General features: G+C 31.0%; 2 protein-coding genes across 10 annotated transcripts; one reads left to right on the plus strand and one right to left on the minus strand.

The window, feature by feature from the left end:
* cos (kinesin-like protein costa) lies at nucleotides 1-8,737 on the plus strand. Its single transcript, XM_088238502.1, has 6 exons — nucleotides 1-517; nucleotides 1,194-3,319; nucleotides 3,582-3,791; nucleotides 4,773-4,930; nucleotides 7,669-7,951; nucleotides 8,425-8,737. Exons 1-6 carry the CDS (start codon nucleotides 241-243, stop codon nucleotides 8,542-8,544), a joined length of 3,174 nt encoding a protein of 1,057 aa, XP_088094628.1. The 5' UTR covers nucleotides 1-240; the 3' UTR covers nucleotides 8,545-8,737.
* Nucleotides 8,103-24,662, minus strand: LOC148273576 (T-cell activation inhibitor, mitochondrial). Of its 9 annotated transcripts, none has more exons than XM_088238508.1 (14): nucleotides 24,385-24,662; nucleotides 24,188-24,299; nucleotides 23,997-24,114; nucleotides 23,529-23,670; nucleotides 23,254-23,355; nucleotides 21,409-21,526; nucleotides 21,021-21,123; nucleotides 19,817-19,908; nucleotides 18,572-18,672; nucleotides 17,088-17,234; nucleotides 16,834-16,965; nucleotides 16,314-16,458; nucleotides 16,104-16,186; nucleotides 8,103-8,170 (listed from the first exon to the last, which is right to left on the minus strand). In XM_088238508.1, coding segments are annotated over exons 1-14 (1,476 nt in total). In that variant the 5' UTR covers nucleotides 24,465-24,662; the 3' UTR covers nucleotides 8,103-8,169. The 9 variants fall into 9 exon arrangements, 7 of the variants coding, with proteins under 7 accessions (XP_088094634.1, XP_088094632.1, XP_088094631.1 ...); XM_088238506.1 differs by having other exon boundaries at nucleotides 23,982-24,114; XM_088238505.1 differs by lacking the exon at nucleotides 8,103-8,170 and adding an exon at nucleotides 10,833-14,102.
* Nucleotides 24,663-25,008: the final 346 nt, after the last annotated feature.

Below are 25,008 nucleotides of genomic sequence, written 5' to 3' on the forward strand. Positions count from 1 at the left end.
ATGTTTGCAATAATCTATGGTCAATTTGACATTTCTCGATTGTGCGGTTTCTCGCTCTGCTACAACTAATAATGTCGACAATCGTTTTTGTTTCACGTTTCACGCAGATATCATTTTTTTTTGCATTTCGTGAATAATCTTCTCACTTTAAGGGTATTTGATGGTTTTAAAAATCCACTGCAACAAAAATGTCGATTTTCTATAAAATTCTTTGATATAAATTAGTCACAAGTTCTAAAAATGGAAGTACCGATACAAGTGGCGGTTCGTTTGAGACCTCCTGACATACCAGATTCCGCTCCATGGCTGGTAACAGACCCTATATCACAATCAGTTATGACCGGCAGTGGTCAAGTGTTTCGAGTGGATAATGCTCTTCCTATAGAGAGTACTCAGACGTACCTATATTCCTCCATTGTTTCCACCCAAGTGAATTGTTTCCTCGATGGGTGTGATACATCTATTGTTATGTTTGGACAATCCAAAACTGGGAAGACATATTCCCTACTGGGACCAGGTAAATAACTAAAGTTACAATGGTGACATTTGTTTATACAGTAAAACTCCAATTATCCATATTAATGAGTGCCAAACATCAGAATATGCATAAATCCAGATAATTCGATTAACCATTAAATTTAGGCAATGTTTTAAAAGAAAATGCAAAATAAGATTACTTTTTTATTGCTTTTAAAAAAAAAATAGCGAATTGCAACTACATTCAAAATTTACTTAAACATGCCCAACAAATTTAATTGCTTTAAAGAAGAAACTCATTTTCTTAATTTTTTTCATTTCCTTTATATTTTATTTCCTAATAACGATCCGGATATTTCGCAATCTATATGACTGGAGTTCGGATAAACGAAGTTCTACTGTACAATGAAAACATGTCATTTTTAAAATCAAAATCAAAAATTAGTACTTACCAAATTGCATAAAAAATAATTAAATTACTCCGTTGACTTTTATAACTAGATAAAATTATTTTGTTTTCCTATGTGAACATTTGTAATTCTTCTACAGATAAATCACTTGTTATGAAACCGCAGCACACTGACGCCATTACACCACATCACAACACATGAACTAATCTCATATCACTTTCTGACAATTTTTTAGAATATCGCCGATATGATGTGTTTTATGTTGTGTTAAATTTGCCAATATTTACTGTAATTTTAAACATCTAGGAGCTGATTCCATCTATGGAGACCAGGACCGAGGTATCATTCCAAGATTTATCCAGGATGTTTTCCAGAGACTCCATCAGGCATCGGAGAGAAGCTTCATCATTCACCTCACTTGGATGAGGGTTGTAAATGGGAATGTGGTAGATCTCCTCGGTTGTGGGTTGGTTCGGTGCAGCAGCGTAGCGGAGGCATTCCAATATCTGAACAAAGGTTCCACTAATGAATGTTCAGACCCGTGCCACACGGTATTTACCATAAGTATAGAACAGAAATGGATTGGAGCAGGAGGAATCTTGCATCATAGACTATCTACTGCGAGCTTCTGCGAACTTTCTGCCTACCCGGAACCTAGTCTGCATTCTCTAGAAGACATAATTAAAAATTTGCTTCAACCCACTGAAGAGAAAACTATCAACTATGAACAGTCTCTATTGACAGCCATGCTGAGAGATTCATTCGGCGGGAGAGCATTCACGTGGATAATTTGTTGTTTAAGTTCAGATTTAAGACACTCCGAGGAGTCTGTAAAGAACTTGGAGCTATGCTGGTGTTGTCGAGGCGTTCCTAATTTTGTAACTGTGAATGGATTTGCGGACAATAATACACCCGTCGTACCTGAAAAGAATTTGAACAGAGCTCCGGAACAGCTTTTTGGACTTCAGTTTGCTGCGCAACAATGGATCAAGCTTGTTTCTAATGCCGAAGGACTCTTTCAAAAGCTTTTGCAGTCTAATATGGTTGGAGAGACTGAAGCTGCTCAAATTAACGAGTGGTTGTTTCTGAAAGCAGAATGTGACGAATGTTTGACTCCAGCTGTTGGAATGGTAGGATCTGATGCAGATGTAGAACAGGAAGATGCTGGAGCCAACAAGCAACCATTACCTCGTATCGCTGAAGATACGGAGCCCAGTGAATTGAGCGACTTCGATGGGGATTCAGATACGGACACAAGCGTGCAACACGATGATTTTTTATTTACCGATAAATTATGTAAATATATGGAGCTATTTAGGGAGAAAACTGACGAATTGGCTGCTGACAGATGCGAAGAGTATCTGCACTGTGGTGAATCAGATGAGAACCTCAACTCCGATACTTGTTTATCTGAAAGTTCGGCACACGGTGGGAGAAGGAAAACTATTCAACCTGGTGAAAGTCTTACTGGAAGCGAATTAGAACTCTTGCGACGGGCGGCTGCTAAAGCCATTTCCCCTGAATCTCAAAAAATTATTCTGGAATCACATAAAACTTACGCTGATCCTGAGCCAAAGCTCGTCCAAAGAGAACTTCTTAAGATGATTGATTCTCCACTTCCTACAGATAATTGTAAAAAATATAAAACCCTCCTGCATAAGTATACTCTTAAGCAAAGTTTAGTAGCTAAGATATCTAAAGAAATAAGCGATGGTGAAAATCAATTAAAAGAACTGTTGAGTTTATGTCTCGCCAAAGAACAATTGATCCAAGATTTATCAAAAATCGTCAAGCGGCAGAATAATGCTAAGAAATGCACTGAAAAGCAATCCACCTTAAAAGATGAGTATGAGAAAGCCAAAGCTGACTTGGTAACGGCTCAAGCTAAGTATATAGTCGGAAATGGTAACCCAAAACTCAGTCAACAAGTTCGTAAATGTAAATCTATTGTGGATCATTATGAAAGGAGAGTTCATGACATGGATACTAACAAGCGTGTTGACTGTGACAGTAGTAAGGAAATTAAAAAACATGAAAATAAATTGAAAGCATATAGAAAACAGATTGAACAAGTAAAAAAACAAATTAAACGAGATGAAAAGCGAAGTAATACACTTGAACTAGAGCTGGTAAAGGACAAGAGTAAGCTGGATGAAATGTACGAAAAAGACTTATCGTACCAAGATATAGAAATCAAGAGTAAAGAAAAAAAACAGCCAACATTAAAACAAGTAAGTGCAAGAATAACACATCTGGATCATATTCTGAAAGAGAAATCTTCGGATTTGCAAAAATGTGAACTCTCTGATGATAAAGAATCCATGTTACGCCGAGAAATCAGAAATCTTCGTAGAACGAGAGAATGTTTAATAGATCAGCGATGTATTTTGGGCCAGAAACGAAAAACTCACAAATCTTTATCCGATACAGAGGTAATTATAAAAGAAATTAAATATAGTAGATATAATTACACTATTTAGATTTTTTAAAATAAATATTTGCGTTCTGATAATTCACCTAAATATTTCAATTTTGAAAGCTGTAGTAGTCCGTGAGTCTGCGACACTAGGCACAGGGCCACAACCCGATTAGAATTAAAATAAAATATTTTCTTTGAATGATCAAAAATATTATTTTGCTTAATTTTGATCTGAGTCTTCAAGTATTTTGATCTGATTTAATTTTAATTTACAGGAAAGGAAAATACTAGAATGTGAAGAAGCAATAGAGGCAATAGATACAGCAATAGAATATAAGAATGAATTAATATGTGGAAGGGGTCAAGTCAAAGATTTAACATCAGTTGGACAAAAGAGAGAAAGAGGAGAAGAGATGTTGATGGCGAGACTGAGTAAACTCTCAGATAATGAAATGAGAACCCTGCTTTATAAATATTTTCAAAAGGTATGTTAATAGCATTAAAAATGTACTATGAAATGAGACATTTTTATTTTTCATGTTATTTTATTAATTCATCTAATTTATAATTAAAATGATGCAGTGGATTCTACAATTTCTTCAAATTATAATATTTTATTATAAGGTACATAATTTAATTTTACTTCTTCGTTTTGCAAGCATTGTTTTACTATTGAAATTAATTGCAATAGAGAGGAAAAACATTTTTGAGAAGGTAATATGGAAGTCTAGGTATATATAGGGCTTATGACCTGTTATAAAAAAACCCACTAAAAATCTGTCACCTTCCTACTAAAAAAATTATATTTAAGAAAACCAACCAATAAAACAACACTTGCGTAAACTTCAGAAACAGGGAGATGACGCATACAAAGCTGCTCAAAGAATTCAATCAAATGAAGAATGGAAAATACGAGAAAGAAATTAGGAAACGTAATGCGTCTGAATTTAATAACTTGTAATAATAAAGTAACTGAAATTATTTTTGTACAGTATAATGTAAGTTATAACTAGTTACAATATTTGAGTTTGTCCAAATGTTCGTAGACAAAAGACTGGATTTCACCCCCCCGGGAGTCATTAAGATTAACAAATTACAACAGGGATGGAGAACACCTTAAATAAGGGAATATGGAAGTCTAGGCATTTACAGGTCTTATGACCTGTCATTGGCTGGTTTAAGTGGCCACTTTACACACTGTGTAATATTCACCATTTTGCCTATGTTTGAACATCCAAATTTCTTCAATTTTTCCATAAATGAGGAAATGTGGATGTTTATACATAGGCAGAACAATATAAATCAGCCAAAGACAGGTCAAAAGCCGTGACAGCCTAGACTTCCACATTCCCTTCTCAAAAATATTTTCCCTATTTTCGAAGGGAGTGAAATCCAGCCATGTCTACAAACATTCAGACATACTAAAAATATTGTTGATTGTTTCATTAGATTATTATGGCTTGTAGGTGATAGATTTGCGGGGGACTTGTGTGTCTCTGGAGGCACAAGCCGGGGCCGCTCAGCGCGAGGCGGGCGGGTGGAGGAGGAGATGTGCAGACGCATGGGCAGCCTTGCATCACGCTAGGCTGATGCATGCCCGACGGACTACGACACTCACTGCTAGGTATATTTGTCATTTTCTGCACTAAAATAGGCCAAAATTCCAGAATTCGAACCCTTTTTTTTACTCTAGCTGATTCAATGTCTACAATTAATTTTTGTGTATCTAGAGATGGAAATATGGACAAGGATATTGAAAGGAGGGTTAGTGCCGGTAACAGAGTTAATGGTGCCTTAAAGTCTGTCGTAGCAAATAAGTGTCTATCGCAAGAGGCTAAATTAGCAGTTCATAATGGAGTTCTGGTACCAACCCTAATGTATGGAAGCGAAGCATGGAGTTGGAAAAAAAGGGACGAAAGTAGACTGAATGCTGTTGAAATGCGATCCCTCAGGCGAATGTGCGGAAAAACAATGTATGATAGGTGCCCTAATGTCGAAATTAGAGCAGAATGCAAGGCTGAGTTAAGCATTATCGACAAAATTAAGAAAGGTCTTTTGCGATGGTTCGGTCATGTGGAGCGAATGAATGATGAAAGAACGGCTAAAAAGATTTATGATGCGAATGTGTCTGGTTGTAGAAGTCGAGGAAGGCCGAGAAAGACATGGCATGATCAAGTACAACAAATTCTTGAAAGTGGTCATGTGAAAAGTCGGAATAATCGACGTGCGTGCATGAGAAGATGTATGAATGTGAAGGAAGCAAAGGAAGTGTGCCAGGACAGAGTGGTGTGGCGTTCTATCCTCTCTGCCTACCCCTCTGGGGAAATGGCGTGATGGTTAGTTAGTTAGTTAGTCATAAACATTTCTGTTTCTATATCTTCGAATTCGTAGTTTTCTGAGAACTCGCTTTGCTAAATAATAGATACAGTACAGTTTGTTTCAAGCTGTTGCTTCACTACTATTTCACAGTTGTGTTTATGTTCTGATTTTTGTTTGCACAAAAAAATTATAATATTGATTATTAAACTGACGGGCGCCGTGGCGCCTTTGGTTAGATGGCTAACTGTGAAACTGGCATCGTGGGTTCAATTCCCACTAGTTGCAGATAAATTCTAGAAGGATTTTTTCTCAACTGGTCTGAGTGTTGTAGTGTATTTTTCATAACTTCCTTCTATATCCTCTCTTTTCCACCTGCTGTACAATAGAGGCTTAGCGGGTTATTTGTTTAAACAAAAATATTAAATTGCTGTATTACAAGTAGCATGTATTTATGTGAAATAATGTTTTATGTCAGTTTATAAGCTTTTACCAATATCATTACTAAACGAATCAGCTATTAGCTAATGTGCCTCTTTTTTGCTTATCCAGATAATCACATAATTTTAACACACTTTATGTGGGAAAGGTAAATCTACTCGATTATTTCTTCCGAGTATTTCACGTCAATGCTCTAAATTACACACATATCATCATCATTCCCTTCCCGCACATAATGGTGCATAGGGCACTGCATCGGAACACCAATTGCAGCGTATCTTTATCATTTTTGTTACATGAAGGTAAGATGATCAGCCTTACGCTTCAGGTATCAGTTCAGGGGCTATGAAATATTCTAGTGTAAAAACACCCTTTAAAATATTTCATATCAACCATGTTGAGAATTGAACCCGAGACCTCTTGCATAGTAGGTAAACGCGCTGACCATTACACCACGAGGCCGACAGATCCATAAAAAGTAAGATAAGCTGTCATTTCATCTCCATACTCACATACTCTTGAACAGCTCTTATGAGAAACATGAGACCTTGTGCGTAAGATGATTTGTTTAATCAATGAGTTGATAAATTATCTCCGTTTTTTTTCACACATCTTTATTATAAGATTGGTCAGCAGAATGGTGACTTTTTCGGGTTGTATTTTTTATAATATGGATTGGTATTTGTTCGTCGTTCTCTGAATCCAAATATAGACAAATACCTATATATTTTATTGTTCTGTTATAAATATTGACTACTCTTACCTTTTATTAAATTATCATAAGCTGTATATGGTGTGCATTCAACATTTTATAAAAAAATAACTGGTATTTTAAGAGATACTGATTTTTACAAAAGTAGTAATTATTTAATTTTTTGGTGATTTTTGTTACATTGTAGCGAAGCCTTCATAAAATGTGTTAATTTAAGTCCAATTTATTATTAATGCATTTACATTCAGATACGGCGCTTAAAATATATTTCGAAGTAGATTATTCCACACATTCATTGTTTGCCAATGATAGGTAGGATAAAGGTTGCTGAGGGTTTGGTTGGAGTTCCTACCCCAGTTAGAGATTGACAGAGAAGACACGAGGTTGGTGCTTAATGCGTATTTATTACATGGCGAATAAGATACGGCACTTTGTTGAGGAGCGCGTGAGTAATGGAGATGATGAGTTGAAGAGACTGCACTTGAACTACATGCTGGAACTGTGTGATGTCGTCGAGCTGGTCTGACCTGAACTGAACTGACTGACTTAGGTTGGCTGCGTCCTGTGGTCTCTTTATAGACCATATTCCTTTGTAGTTCATTTCTTCATGGTAGGGATGATGTGAATGTACTGCAGGGTGATGCCCTCCGATTTCATGTGAAATACTCAGAGTTGCATTTTACGAATGTATAGGATTCGATTGAAAATGATGACATTGCATCGTCGGTCATTAGACTCTTTTAGGTGAACTAATTTAACACGTGTGTGTCATCGACTATGGGCTATGGACCCTACAGATATTATTTTGTAGTATTAAAGTTTTTTAAATTTAGACAAATATGAATGGTAAATGTTATTTTTAATTTCTAATAAAATTTACAATTCTATTCAAGACATTATCATACAATGAATCAACTGATGCGAGAAATGACCGGTGAAACAGAAAGTGACAGCAGTGTTTATGGGAATAACATTTGTGGTCAAGTACCCCTCTCCCTGGAGTTTCCCTCTGGTTGTGACTACGGCAACACAGATTCAGAAGTGGATAATGTCCTTACCCAGCACAGGAGAATAGCAGCCACCACGGCAAAGATTAAACTTACAAAGCAGGACCATTCTGCTGAGGGCAATGCCAGGTTCCTGGATGGAATTCAACGCCTTGCAAGATACCATCAGGTATTTATATTTTATGCACCACTTCAAAGTATATGCTGTAAATGTGCAGATAATTTCAAAACTGATTTATTAAAAGTTAAAAAAATATGTACACAAAATGCATTATGATTTTTTTACCTTTGTATTTTATCATCTATATTTTATAATGTAATTTCATGGTTAGTGGTGTTACTTCCAATTTTTTTAATCAATTTTATTTCCATGGCTTAATAAATTTGTCTGCAAAGATAAAGAAATATTTGTATTTAGAATAAAAAAAACAATTAAAACTAACGCTTCTTAGTCCCTATATTGAATTGATTGCAGTAAAACATTTTTGTAAAAAAAAACAAGTTATGCAGTATCACAGACACTATCTGGGTTTATCCTTGTGATTTAATTGTTACCTCCTTATACAATATTTGTGCTTATCTACATTATTCAATGTGCCAAATATAATAAGCAATATTTATGATGATTATGTTTATTTTTAGACTGCCATTCCTAGTCAAAATTTAAAGCAGCTGCAACCAACCAGCTACGCTCCAGCTACAAGAGTGACCAGACAAAAGAACAAACTTGTCATTGTTCAAGAGGACAAACCAAATATGTGAATTCGGGCACAATATTGTGCAAACGCACAACTGTCTACACATTAAGTGGTTTAGTATTTTCTTGTCTTCTAAAAATTATTTTATGTTTTACGATCAGAATGCTTGAAGTAAATTAATATGAGTATTTGAGTGTAATAATGTTTGTGCTATGTAAATCATTCAAATAAAAATTTAAAATATACATGTAAATATGTATGATGAATTTTTTTATAATTTTAATGATAAAATATAAACAACACAATCAAACCTATTACATTATTATCATGTATACGTATGATTTAAAAGAAAATATATATATATATATATGTCACCGTGACTATAATTTTATAAAATGTATCATTGTAATTACAATTCGTAAAATTGTTACGTATTTCAATAATTAGTAAAAATAAAATCTTATCATATCTAGGTAGAATATAGAACTCTGCATTTAAAAAAGGTTGTGAAATTATGAAAATTGTATTCTCTTTTTATAAATAGTCAAATATATATGTATAATATATATGTATAATATATACTGTCTTATACGGTCTCATTTTTCTTCATACTTCTGTATTTCTTTGTATACCCATATTTTCTCCCTGGATTATGGTACTAGAGCGATTATTTTGAACACACTATAAATATTTACCATTGGCGTGGCATATCTATTGTTTTGCTTTTTTGATAAATTGTTTCTAATGGACGCGAGGAACATCCAAAAACCCAAAAAAACCCCAGTTTCATCTGCCGTCTTCGGACATATGGTATACAAATATGATAAATAATTTTGAAAAATAGAAAAGGTACCGACCGACATGGAAAATTTCACACTGATACTCTTTCTTTAAAAAAATAACCAAATCGGTTCAGTTTTGGGTGCTGAAAACAGTCGACTTTGTCAATTTTAGTCAGGAAATATTAGTCCAACGTGCAGTTATCTTTTTCGTCCAGTATCGGGGAGGCATTCGCAAGAGAGTGACAGAAAAACAATGTTCAAATACCTATTCATCAAAATTGTCTGGCATCGCATAAAAAATAAGTTTAGAATACTGAAAAGTAGCTCAGTATGTAAAGCAGATATCAAAAAACGGTTTTTTATTAATATTTGTAATTTAGGCAGCTGAGGTCAAACTCTGTAATTTATTTCAATTAACATTTGAAGTGGAAATCTAAAATCATCTCATATTTTGCAATACATTAGGGATACAATGATTTGAATGTCATATTATTTAACATTGTTCTCACTTTGTTAGACTAGATTAAGACTGATGATGTTCAGTAATTTTGTTATATGCATTTATTGCATAGTAAACATCTCAGTAATTTGGAGTTTGCATCAGTTGTGTGGAGCCCACAATACACAACCTACCATTGAAAAGATTGAAAATGTTCAAAGGAAATTTAAAAAATACCTAGATTATAAAACCAATAAAACATTCTGCATCTATAGCCAATCTACTAAACAAAATTTATTATGCTATTCATATCAATTATTAAATAATAAAGTAGACTTTTTAAACCTACTCTTCAAAATTCATTTTAATGACCCCTTTCGCATGACACAAAATAAATAATTATTCAATCAGCGGCACTAATTATGCACAACACTCTTTCCTCTATCCTTCTTGTTCAAAAATTTTTTTTTTCATCTGCCTTTCAATCTTATCTTTATTATATAATTTAATCATTGTTAACTGTATGCTTCTATAAAATAAATAAATAAATCTCAGGGATAATTCCTCAATAAACACATGTAACTTTCATTAAATGAATATAAATAAATTACTTATGTTAATAGGTTTTTGGAGAGGCTGGGGTATTTGGACATATTCATTGTTGAATTTTGCCTTACCAGAGGAAACTGCTTTTTCATTGTTTAGAAGCCTAATTACTTCATCATCACAAGTTGACTTCATTCCTGTATTGGTTCTAAATCAAGATCAGAGTCTTTCCCTTTCTTGTATAATTACTTCTATCCTGCACCAAGTGGCATAATTATGTCATCCAATACTCCTTTTCTTATATTATATTATTAGTGGTCTTTGAGTACATGGCATCCTGGCATTCATTTCTCTCTAGTTAAAATATTTAGATACAATGTTCATATATGGCTTTTAAAGTGAGAAGATTGGTCTGTGTAGAGTCTACTAGTGTTTCCCAGCCTTCTTTATGCCATGCCCCACCGTAGTCTTTTCAAAAGTCAGATGCCCCACCGGATCTTTTTTAATTAAACAGCAGGTAAATTTTCAAATCATATTGTAATATGTTTGTAAACATATGAACCCCTAATGGAATTAAATAAAACCTATTTCTAATACATATATTATAACTGAAATGATTACAAGACACAAATTGAAAATGTAATTAAGTAGAATAAAATAAAAATGAAAACAATAATAAAACAAAAGTCACAATTGAAATTTAATACAAACACACATATCTTGACTCCTAATTCATGATTTAATTCAGTTACGCTTGCTACAAAGAAATTTGATGTCCGGATCTAACTTAGTTAATTTCAGTCTTAGGTCCCCTCTATAAGTTATATCCAATCGATTTTGTTTTTTAATTAGTAAATCACTTACGGCCTTAAAACTACATTCCACCAAATAAGATGTGGGAAATGGTAATAATAATTTTCTGGCATGCAAAGTAATATTATGATATTTTGTGTTAGTTTCTTTGCAAATCCATGCGATTATTCCTACATCCTGCACAGTTTCTTTGTTTTTAGATAATTATTGGAATTGTAACAGGTTTCATTCTATTTTAAGTACAATTTGGCGTATATTTCAATTTTGTAGATCTCAGGCATTTTTTGTATGACCGATGAGTATTCCCCTTTATATGTGGAATGCCGACGTGATTCATCTCTGAAGCGCGGTGCCCCACCTCTGAGGCGTTATGCCCCACCGTTGGAAACACTGGTGTTGACAGTGCTGTATCAGTTAAATTTTTGCATATACGTATACATCACTCCAGGGCCGCGATTATGAACGGCTATCTTCATCAGTATATACTGAGACGGTATAAACTAATATCGATATTTATAGTTCTAAATGAAAATCATTATGTTTGTTTTCTAGTGTTTGTATTTATTTGACATCAGTGTAGCCATGCTGTAGTGGAAATTATTCTGGGCACTTAGAAATTCTTTAAAATTTTACATGTCACCACAAGAAGATTTAGAATAGCTCCCCAGATAAAATGTTTGGCCCGGTCGTTTGATCATTGGTAATAATGTCATCAAAAAATAATCTGCTTTTGTATGAAAAATGATTCTCATAATATTAACTAATAAATCTACTTTTTAATTACTGATGATGATCCTTACTAATAAACATTCTTAGTCTAATATGGCTTTTAAATTAATTCTTCCTCAGCCTGATATTTGTAATTTAATATGTACCGCCTCTTTTCTACCTACTTTATTTAATAATATTCTAAATAATGTTCGCAATTTACAATTGAACTTGTTATTTAGCCCACTCTTACAAATAAGTAAGACAAATTTATCGTGAGTAGGTTGTAAATAAAAAATGGAATTTCAATCTTATGGTAGTTTTTTATCCAATTCAAAAAAGATATTTGATCTCTTTTAGAATACAATAATGTATAGGTTTTTTTTTTATATTAGTACAATTAATTTTAGTAAATGCTGTGTATCATTTAATGTATTGAGCCTAATAATTAACTTTTATAGTGAATAGTTTTTGAAATTCTAAAGGTTAAGTAGATATAGTTACTTAATTATTTAATCTAGTCTCTTTAAGAAGTTATATAATTTTTTTGAATAGTGTACTAAAGCTCGTATTACATGTGTTAGAAAATAATACAAGACCTTGTTCAAGATTTGACCCAGTGAACATTGGGTCAAATGAGGAAGTTCAGTGGCTTTTAAAATATATTTATATTTTAATGTATCGTATTATCATTGGTATGTTTTTTTAATGTATAAATTACTCTGCCCATGATGTCACGAGTTGTTGTCGGTGAGTTGAGCTGGCATTTAAAAAAGAACCCCGTACATTCTAAACAGTTGTTGACCAGAATTGTAGTTAATTGCTATCAAAACAATTTTTTTTCATTTTTTAAAAACTACGCTGTACAATTAAACGCTCTAATTTTTACAGCATGTAAGAAAACTTTTTATATAAAAATCTCCGTAGCACTGACCATCCTCATTGGATGAAATCTGTGGTTAAATTTAGAAAGAATATAACACATTCTATTTTTCAACAAATATTTGAACTAAGATCTGCGCGCGCATTCCACGCTTGCGCACTGCACTTTTTCACTTGCCTTTCTTTTTTGGAAATACTGATTTCCTATTAGGTTCATGATCCATATTATTTCAGAAACCAAGGCTGGTATCTCAAACGCTCTCGCGGCCGTATTATCTCGCGTATTTACGTACTAAATACTCGAGAAAAACTGTTTTTTCGTACTGCGAGAGTGATTCAGAATAGCAACCCTGATGTTGATTGTAGAAGAATATATTGCTAGTTTTTACAAGATAGCTTATTTTGTCAATTGTGAAACTGCCCGTTATCTGTCCTGGCGCCAAAAACATCTAAGTACTGTGCATGCTTACGCGCAATTTTTAACTCCGGAAACTGCGTGTCAAATAGCAAATTAACGTTTTATTGGATCACACATAAGAAAATGTTTATGTGTGCCCTACTTCAAGATTCAAAATAAAATGGCTCTAGATTTTGCACAAGAATTATTGTACAAGAAACTGCACAAGATCTGATCTGATCCATGTAATACGAGATTATATTTGTAATTTGTAAATAAAAATCGCCAAACTGATTATACAATATTTTTTTAAGAAATTGAAATGTTTTTTCTTTAAATATACGCATAATAAATTAACGTAGTTATGCAGAAAGCAGCAGCTACAGAAAAGTGAAACTGAGATAATAGCACCTTTATGCGACTATTTTTGACTTTGACAAATGATAAACAATTAATAAATTAGTTTTTTTATATTTCAAACAAGTATCTTATTACGTATTTGACCAGTTTTAGAAGTAGTTTTAAAGTACTGTATTATTTTTCTAGAGCTGTGGGTGTTTTCTGCAAATTGAGAAATGCCATTTTTGAGATCAACATTTTTTTTGGAAGGTGATTATTACAGTTTTTTGTATGAAAGCGGCTTGGCTGTTTTAAGCAGAACATAGAATTAACCTTACTGCATCCGATTACACCAATATCTCATTTTAAAAAAAATTGTGGACTACCTAACTACGTTAAAATGTATTAACATTTTTTTTTTGTGTCAGATTCCAACAAATATAGGCGACTGGTTGTATTGTGTTATTTTTCAAAACACATACTATGTTTTTGAAAAATATCTATCATAACTACTTACCTATTCTACTCATTTTTATATTTAGAAAATATTTTTTTTTAGTTTTATTATCTTTAAATAATTTTTGTTTTTCTTTCAAATGTTGTATTTGTTTTTATATTTTTTATATCTGTTTGATTTTCATATGAATTATGTTATTCTTTATCCTTTTTTCATGATTTTTCTATAGTTTGTAATGTTATATACCCGCCCAATCGAGCTGGAACAAAAATTTATTATTTAAATATTATTTCAATTTAAATGTTCTCAAACTATATGAATGTAAATATGTTTGCAATCTGAGTATACCATACTTCTTTTAAAGGTATTGTAATGAAATACGAACAGTATTTTTTTAATATATAATATGTAAATATTTCAATCAAGCATGTTCTAAAAAATATTTGTACACTTAATTTTACGTATTGTCACAATTTTATAATGAAATGTTTCTTATATATATGCAACTTTGCATTTGACTTAGTGCAAGTGTGAATAAAATAAAACAGATATTACTATAAAATGTATTTTAAAAATAGACATATTATGTATATTCAATTTATTTTTTAATATTTTAGCCTAAAGAAACATATCACCACAGTATATTCATGCAAAAATATTCAATTTCCATCCTACGGGAGTTTCATACTGAAATGCGTGAAATTCATATTTATTCCAATTCAATTATATAAAAAATATTTTTATTGTAAGTATAATAAATTTAAAAAAATAAAATATCGTGTTTTTTATTATAGCAAAAAAAAAATTTTGGATTCCCTTGTAAAGAAATTACAAAGCTAATTTGGCTGTCATTATGGAATGAATATGATTAGGTACAAAATATGTGAAATTTAAAGGAAGTAATTTTTTTGACGGAAGAAAATGATTTTTTTACTAATTTATTTATTTATCATTGAAAAAAAGTACTTTTTTTTTACTACTACAAAAAAATTATTTCAAACATATGATGAACAAGATTATTATTGGAATTCATAAAATATAAAACAAATAGCAAAGAAGACAATAAAATGATGTTTTTTTTTTTAATACATGTTTCGCTTTGTGGTATGACATATTTATAAACAAATAGAATAAAATGATGATTAACTGTTAATTATTAATTTTAAAAAAGTTTTTTTACGAATTGGTAGCTGATTTTATAAACAATGAATGCTACATTCATAATGGAATCTCATATATATTTCTGATCATTTATACTGAATTAAAAATATATTGTTTTATGGTTCTGATAAATTACTGGTAAGTAGTAATTTATATACATATAGTTAAATATTTATTTAGCTTAAACAAATAGTAAAAACTTTATAAAAAATATTTGATTTCATCTAAACATTTAATTAGTAATTGCCTTTATTAATTAAAAACAGCCTAGTTCATAAGAAATAAAGCTGATTAATTATAGGTAAATGAGTGAATTTGCTGCAAGAGCACCAACTTCAATTAATATCTTAATTCCTTAGCTATGGATTGGTTGTTAACAAATAATAGCTGTGAGGCTCTAAAAATGCATCCAGTTGATTTATGGAGTATATTACAGAGTTCCGATTCTCAATATCTATTTATGAACTTTATATAAATAGGGTATAAAACTAACATGGGTTGTCATAGTAATTATCGCAATCCATTAGCAAATATTGCTCTATACTCCTCTAGTTAGAGAACATGAACAGATAAGTTCTTCTCAATAAAAATCGGCTAAGCTTAGTGATGGACCCTACATTATTAAGGCATAAATTAATAAAGTAAAAAAATATTTACAACATATAATAAAGCTGCATTCCAAATAAATAAGTTTTAATGGCAATTCATATCAATAAAATAAAAGTAACAAATTCCGATTACACAATACCTATGCGAGTTTTTCAGTAGTACGAAAAAGTATTATTATTCTTATACAGACACAGAAATTATTTTTTCTTAGGTGTAATGAGTGTCAAATGAAAGTGAATGTGAATATTTATATGATCCTAATTTTACAACATTGTCACAATAAGTTATGTAATAAATTAAACATATTACAAGTGCAGCATATTGGGGTTGTCAACACTGGCATATAAACAGTGTACAGCAGCATAATAATATAATGTCACAGACTAGATGTTTATTTAATCAGTTAAAGAGCTTTAGATTTGCAGAACCCTAGTTATTTTGCTAAACTTTACCAAAACTAGGAATTCTAATCACAATTGTGTATTATTACCATTTCCAATCCCAGGGAATACACATAACACCATCTGATAAAACAGAGTAGTAGCTTGTTATACAAAGGATAACTCCAGATAACTGAAAAATAAATACAAGAGTTAATTTTTAAATACTGAAAATAAGAATTTTAAAACCAAGTAAATATTTTTGTAAATAAAGATTACTACTGTAATATACGGTTAAGTATTTTTGAATGTTTTTTTACTTGTTGTAGTTCTTCTGCATGCTGTAGCAGTTGTTGACAACATTGTATCATACGGTCTGGAGTTACACAATCATCCTTTATGAGTTCCAGTAACTTTAATCGTGATAAGCATTCCGAGTGTAATGAGCGTTCTGTGTGTTTATTTCTGCAAAGAAAAAACAATGGAATAATCCAAATGTGGAGATTTTTTTTGTATCAAATTAGTTATTATAAACATACACAAATCTAAAACAGCATTGTTTGTGATAAAATGTTCATAATATTAATATTATAAAATATAATATTTATATAAAAAGAAATAGAGCATAATTTTCCTATTTAAGAAATTATAAATTAACTGATAGCCTCACTCGCAAGACAATCATTACCCTTCCTTAGTAAACGATTAAATAAATTATTAAGAAATAAAATAAATATCAAAGGGTAAAATATAAATAAGAGTTACTAATATGATTTTGCAAAAGATTTTTAGTACAAGAAAACAAATACATAATATTTGAGTAATTAAAAATATCCTTACATTTCGTATCTTGTTAATCCTTCTGTTGCTTCATCTAGATTCTTAGCAATAAAGCTCATCAAATGGTCTCCAGGACATGATGAGGGGGTAATAATCTGTCCAGTTGGTGAAATCATTAGTGGACCAGCTTCTCTACAAATAAAATATTTTCGTAGATGTTAATGTTTTACATATCTAGAACAATACTGTCATATACTATTACGACAATACAGTTTGAAATATGGAAATCGTAACTAAAATAAAAAATTACATACGGCTCAACAACAATTTTATAATTCCTGAGAGATTCAGGAACAGATGGGGGGAATCTGCCTCCCCGAGTATGAACATCTCCCAAGGAAGTTGTCAGTCTACGAAGCTGGTTGCAATACTCAGCTGCCAGCACTTTAGGCATAAATTTTCTGTAAATTTAATATTCTATTTTATTTTTTTTCGGATTTTCATAAAATGTCCAAAAAATGTTTTTACGTTTTTAATTTAATATTAGATCAAAAAATAATTATTTAATTTGTTTTGAGGTGTTTTTGAGGAGATGAGGGTGTCAGCCACCGGTGGCCGACACGGCCCAATTGGAATACCTCGGTGTCGGCCATCGGTGGCTGACACGGCGATCAACGTGTTAAGTATTGGAGTCTTAGACAACTTTTTTTGTGGGGGGGTACTTTTAATTTGTAAGGTCTTTCATGAAAAAAAAAACCAATCAAATTGCAGAATTGCAACGTAATGCTGTGAAATCAAATTTCTTAAAATAAACTAGCAAACAAACATTTTGGCACTGGATGGTTGGATATGGAGTTCCATTATTGTAAAGTGTAGCCCTTTAAATGGGAATTAATCATTTTTATGGGACAGTGTATTATTTAATGCTTGTAAAATTATAATTACAAGAATAAAATAAAATTAACTACTAAATTTGCTAGGTAGAATATGAAATTAATATTTTTCACAATGCATTTTATCCTGTTTAACTATGATATATAACCAGATATGTGATATAACCTGAAAAAAAATAGTTTGAATATTAATGAATGAAATGAAAAAAAAAAATCTAGACTAAATATGCATCCAAATAATTCGACGTTTGTAGTGTTCATTCGCTAAATGATCAAAATATACACAAATTTTACTTCAAAATGGTTCATGACTTAAACATTTGAATGATTATTCAATTATTGCTGTAAGTACATTTATACATTAATTTCACTTCGCTTAGTTGAGTAGCGAGTTAACTTGCCATTTTTATTTAACTTTCTTAGTAAACAAATCCAATACACGAATAGTAACTTTTTATTAGCAATTTTTTTACTCAAAATAATAAGAAATTTACTTTTAAGTTGACATACAATTTTCTCAAATCAAATGCAAATTGATTTTTTTAACTATTTCAAATTTTGTACAAATATTAATCGGTATCTGCACGACCCATGAGTTTCAGAACAGTAAGTTTTTCTTTTCAATGATTTTAATGTTTGGTTATGGTGTTTATTGAGTACTAAGATATAGAATCCATTAGGGTCTGAGATCATTCAACTGAGGTCTTTCTGCATGTGCCTGAATCATGCAAATAATGTGATTATGATTTCTATTTTACATCTTATTTCTTTGTCACACTTTTTCACATCTGTAACACCAAAAAATTACAATATTGACCATTCAGTTGCCCAAACGAAGTTTTCTAATTAACTCGCAAATCTGGCACTTAACTAAACGAAGTGTGAATTGGGCCTTATTGACTAACCTGCGTTTAATATTGATATTCCGTAGTACAGTTGACAGAGTTTTTTCATAGTTTGGTATTTTAGCTAATGCTTCATCATGAGTATTTACATTTTTTATGAGCTGAAAAACACGGTGATTTCATAAAATTTTAGAATATATGTAGTTTAAAAGAGATATAAAATCAATCCTTAATTATTATTAATACATAAAAATATTTTTTTCAAAAATAAAAACTGAAAAATATTCATAACATTTACTATTTGACTTTGAAGAAAGAGGGATTATATTTTTATGCAATTAGTGAAATACTCGTGATGACAGATAGTGTGCACAGTTTTTTTGTTCACTGATAAAAATAAGAATCATAAGGCTAAACATTTTGCAGGAGTATTTTTACCTACCATATAATTCTAAAATATTTTGAGTTTGTCGAAATTTTTGCAGACAAGGACTGGATTCAATCCCCTGGGGAGTTATTAATATTAATATATTACAAGAGAGATGAAGAAAATTTTAGAGAAGGGAATATAGAAGTCTAGGCATTTATAGAACTTTTGATCTGTGATTGGCTGGTTTAAGTTGCCACTTTACACACTGTAACATTCACCTTTCCTATTTTCGAATATCCATATTTCTTCAATTCTTCCATCTGTTGATTTTCGGGTGAATGTTACAGTGTGTAGAGTGGCCACTTAAACCAGCCAATGGCGAGTCATAAGCTTTGTAAATGCAAAGATTTTGTATTAGTATTTTTGGACATAATGGACTTAAAATAATGTTTTTTAAAAATATAATTAAAACCATTTAAGTTATGTGTACATTTTTTTGGTTAGCACAATAATCATCATCATCATTCATATATTCCTGAACACTGAGTTAGTAAACCCAGAAGGCAAGATAGTCCACTAATGCTTCAAAATCCTGCCCAGAAATTATAAAATATTGCAATGGAAAAAATGGCTTTTAAAATAAATATACGTAATATTGAATCCATCTTTTTCGGGATGATAATTAACCCCCCTCCCCGCCCACCGTTTGGTAGCTAAACATGCTAAGTACAACATATTATGTATTTTAAAATAAATAGGTATTTATTTAATTTTAATATATTTATTTATTCATGCAAAGATACGTATTACAAAAAAATATATCCCTAACTCTTTAAGGCCAATGGAAAGTGGAATAATGGAATAAGCAAGTTCAAAGGTATATAAATAATATTCAAATAAACATTTTTATGTGAAAAATAATGCTTATTACTCACATCCAGCCAGTTATGACGTACTTCGGTGTTCCCTAGGAATACATCACCATCCAAACTAACACCAGTAAACTGTCCTAAAACTATTGTACGCCCTAAAATAAAATTACAAAGGTCTTGATTTTCATACATATCAATAATCCAAAAACGTTAGAGAGATAATGAAAAGAAAACTATTTTAATGGTTTCCAAAAATCAAATTACAATTCAACCGATGTTGGATGATTGCATACATTGGCAATGTCTGCTTTATTAGTGGGACATTTGGAATGTTTGTGAAATATTTTTTGAATACAAAATTTTGTGACATCAAAAAAAAAATTTTTGAAACACTCTAAAATGAAACATTTTCAGCGTGTAATAAGTTTATGTACCTTTAATTATGCTCATGTTATTATCATATCGAAATTTGGAATCGATCAACTACACTATATTATGAAAATCTCTCTCCTCCACTCTATTTCCTCATCTCTTTACATTCATGCTCCTTTTTTCTCTTTACTGTGCAACATGTTCTCTCATTATATTTGTGAAAAACTTTAACTGGATGCATTACCTATTTTTCATATTTTATATTTTTATATAACAACTGTTGTTATTCCTATAAAAATAGTAAAAAAATAACCAAAGCAATATTACCATATAATTCTGTAGAAGTTTTTGGGCATAATTTGACATTTTGCAAGGAAGTTCAGTGGTTTCCAATTTTTGTTTTTTAATAAACTATTAAACTAAGCCAAAAAAAGAATACATGTTTATGTCTCGTATTATATTAAGTTCTCTTCGGTGAGTCTGCTGATTGGTGAGTTGGCTTCCCGGAAATTGGAAATCTATTACAACACTATCAATTGTTGATTCGAAGAACTAGTGACGTTTAAAGTAGTTCATTTTTATTAAAAAAAACTTTTTTTTTTAAATTTTGTACAAACTCAAGAAACTTCGCCATACAATTTAATGCTCAGATTTTTACCGCGTGTTAGAATTTTTTTTCTTCTTGAAACTTCCTCATTCAAGCGATGTTGGATAATCGCATACATTGCCAATATGTCTGCTTTATTAGTAGGACATTTGGAATGCTTACGGCATTGCTAAAATAACCTAGGAAAATTTTGTGTCCCACAGAAAGGTCATTAGAATGAGAGGATCATGCATACATTTTTTCTTTAGTATGAGTTTTTTCTTCCGCCTAGTATGTGTGTTTGTGTACCTTTAAGTGTTTTCATTTCAATTGGATGTTGTGATGCCAAGGCCTTGAAACTCTGGAGTCCTCCTCTAACATGACTTACATTCCAACCAGATTCCCATTTTATCTAAAAATAATGAAGACTGTGAATACTAATGAAAATGCGATTATAAATAATTATGAAAGGCAAAGTTTTTTCTCTCCATAAACCACAAATGTTTGGGACATTATTATATTTTTATAACTATTTTATTTATTCATCTCAGAATGAAAGTGAAAATCATTATTATTTATCACGACTAGATAGAAAATATTTGAAAGCTTGTCATTTTTAATACACCGTAAACAAAGTAAACATTTAAAATTTATTAGAATGAAGTACATTGAAATAAGCTTGTAATTTTGTAGGTACCTCTTTCAGGTTATACTCGAGGCAAAGTTTTTTGCTAAGTTCACTAATGTGATGTCTAGTTGCGATTGTACCTTCATGCTTCTCCTTGGCAATAGAATAGTTATTTAAAACCCATGTTCTGAAATTCAAATTTTACATACTTTGTTCATTTCCATGAAAATATAAAATTAAAATTCTGTCTATATCTAAAAAAAGGTTGGTAGTGAAATTAGTAAAGTAAGTACATTTCATTGATTACATAACTGATCCCTACCCATATTCTGACGTTCCTGTCCCAACTTAATAAACTATATGCATATAAAATTTTATGTAAATATCTTTTAATTAATTATGTTAAGCTGTAAATATGTTATGTATAATATATATTATGTTATAAAAAAGGTGAAATACTGACACACTAATTTATATATCTAACAAATGTGTAAATATATAAATAAAAATATACAGTTCAAAGACTGGCTAGAACACCCCAGTAGGGAGGTGAAAAAGCCATTTAAAAAAAAAGAAGAAAAAATTAAGTAAAATCAGACTATGTGTAGGTATGTGAAAAATAAATAAATTATAATCATACCAACAAATTCATTGTACTTTAACTTTGTTTTGATTAGCTGATTTAGTTAAACAATGTAATTTGTAATGTTTTAAATAACATACTATGTTCTGTAATTAATATATTTTAATTAAATCTGTGGTTCCCAAAGTGGTTATTACAGACTCCAAGGGGTCCTTGTGACTGCTGAAGGGGTCTGTGGCAAATTAAAAATACTTTCGTGTGTTTGGATACGTAGAGGGGTTCACAAAGGTTCAATATAAAACATATTTGTGTACAGTGCAGTTACGTACCTAATAAGCGCTCGTGGAGACTTACAAAATATACTCACAAACATAGAACTGAACATAAATAATATCATAAACATTATCCCACTCGGTTTAAAAAAAAAGGGTTTTAGTACTTTAAAATAAACATTATAATTTTAAAACCATTTTAAAAATCAAAAACATTTATTATATTTTTACATCACCATTCATGACATCAAAATTGAATATATATTTTTTTTAATATGCAGTTATGTGCAATAATTTTGCTTGGAGGTTCATAATCAGGTATATGCCTTAACTCATTTACTGCGGTGCACACATATGTCTCCGAGCGCCTATGACAGCACTACTACGCGATGCTCACAGCGTATGAGAGTAATTTATTATTGAAAAAGGCTCGTAGCTCATGTATTCATCAAGTATAGAGTCTATATATTCATGGTCAATAAGAAAATAAGTGTTCAAACTAATAAATAAACTACGTAAATTAATATATTACAACAGAGATGAAGAATATTTTAGAGAAGGTAATATAGAAGTCTAAGCATCTACAGGGCTTATGAGCTGTCATTGGCTATTTTAAGTGGCCACTTTACACACTGAGTAACATTCACCATTCTGCCCATATTTGAACATCTATATTCCTTCAATTCTTTCTTCTGTTGATGTTTGTGAAGTTAAAGAGCTGAAACCTATTTATGCGGGTGAGATGTGTCTAATTGAATTATTTCACTTACATACTAGGCAATGCCTGATTTTTTTTATCAATTTCTATACTTCTTCGTGGACCAGGTGGGGGGGTACCAAAAGATTTTATTAACAAATTTAATTTTATCAATAATTATTATGTGTATGCAAAATAATTTTTATACTAATAAATAAAATACGTAAATTGAATGCGGGGAAAGTGTTACGAAGGGGTCCAAGGGCATAGTAAGTTTAAGAACCACAGAATTAAATTTTAAAAAAAAGAATATTAAAAAGCACTAAGTTAGTACTTCAAATATTATATACATACCTACTCACTTTAAAGAATCCAGCAGTTTGGCAGTATTGACTTGTTCTCTCATAATAAACGATGTGTACATTGCGTCATTTTCATCAAACGGATTGGCATATTGAAATTTTCTAAAATGAAAATATAACAAATATTTTATAATTAAATAATAATAATTATAGTACGACAACTTAATTTAAAAGTTGGTTACGTATATATCGATAAAATCTACCCTTTAAACTCATGTGAGTCGATACTTTGATTATAGAGAAGGTAAAGGTATTACGAAAAGAATTTTACTCACCTTTCGTTGAAATCTCCCTTTGAAGCTTTTCGAGATATTTTATCAACATATTCAGTAGATAATTTACAAGCAGTCAAAATTTTGAGTACCGAATTCCTAACATCGTTTCCAGAGAGTGTTATACTAACTAAATGTAGATTTACTAGAAAAAATATTACATATTTATGTCAAATGAATAATCAAGTGCAAATCGACATGCTCTATGTAACGTACGCTAACCGCATTATTATGTGCGATCTTTATCTTTAAACAAAAAAAACAAAATACATATAAAAATACATATTACTTAAAGACGTATTCAATTCAGATACAAGGGTTAATTAATAAAAAAAAATGTATGATGAAAAAATCTTTTAAACTCTCTCCCGCAAAGTATGTCATAGGCACACTATTTCAAATGAGTTCGTCTTAGTTCCTAGGCATTGTAGTTTAATTAAAAAAAATAATACATACATATTTCCTTTATACCTTTGTTTTGTTCTTTTCCGCGAACATAGAATGATAGAGATGTTGCAGGCCATCGTGTTTTGGCCTGTTGAGCCTCTAAAACAGCACTCAGTTGCTTGAGAGAATTTTCGTTGACAGCCTAAAGAAAATTATACCAGATGAAATAATGTGGATAAATTCTGAAGGAAAAACATTATTGATGTCATACGAACTCTTTGTTCTGGAAATCTTCCAAACAAATCTGGGTGTACCGAAAAGTAGAAAGGTCTCAAGGCCGTCGAAACTTCCGCGGTGCTGAGATGTCGATGGAACGCACACCCGACCCTAAAAAATAACTACGTCAAACAAATATTCATTACGTTTGATAGATTGTACGATTATTAGTTAAGGTTATGAATTGAAAACTTACCATCGTTTGAGATTAACATACATAACCAAAGAATATGTAACTAGATAAAAACTTGAGCTTTGCTTAGCGATGTAAATCATCCATTTAAAGTCACGTCAGGTTAAATTCTTACAAAAATGACATCTCTACAAAGCGCAATACCAAAATTTGAAAATGCTTTTTTAAATAACAGCTGATTATGGCTAATAAATTTCGATCGAAAATAGAAAACTTCAAGACGGCTATATAATGGCAACATTAAAAAAATGCACAATATTATTTTAGTTTATGGCACTTTGAGCGCGATGTTTATATTTAAATTACATGATAAATTTTAATTACTTTGTATTTTAATATATTTTTTCATTTAGTTACAATATATTCATTTAAACATTTATTGAGATACAACTCCCAATTCCACGGAACCAAAGTCCTGTGTTGAGTTGGGACGAATATATGTATAAAACTTTTAAATCAATATTACTATATTTACTGCATGCTTGTATAACAAAAACATAAAAAAATTACATGGTAAATCAAATATGAGAAGAGATAAAAAAACTACAATAAGCTTTTTACCATTATTAAGGCCTTGTGTAATATTTTGTGTATCAAAGCACAAGGATTAGTGCATACGAGTAATTC

The sequence above is a fragment of the Micrasema longulum genome, unplaced genomic scaffold, assembly GCF_059751315.1.
Source record: "Micrasema longulum isolate JH-2025_06_02 unplaced genomic scaffold, ASM5975131v1 h1tg001907l, whole genome shotgun sequence".
Classification (NCBI taxonomy): Eukaryota; Metazoa; Arthropoda; class Insecta; order Trichoptera; family Brachycentridae; genus Micrasema; species Micrasema longulum.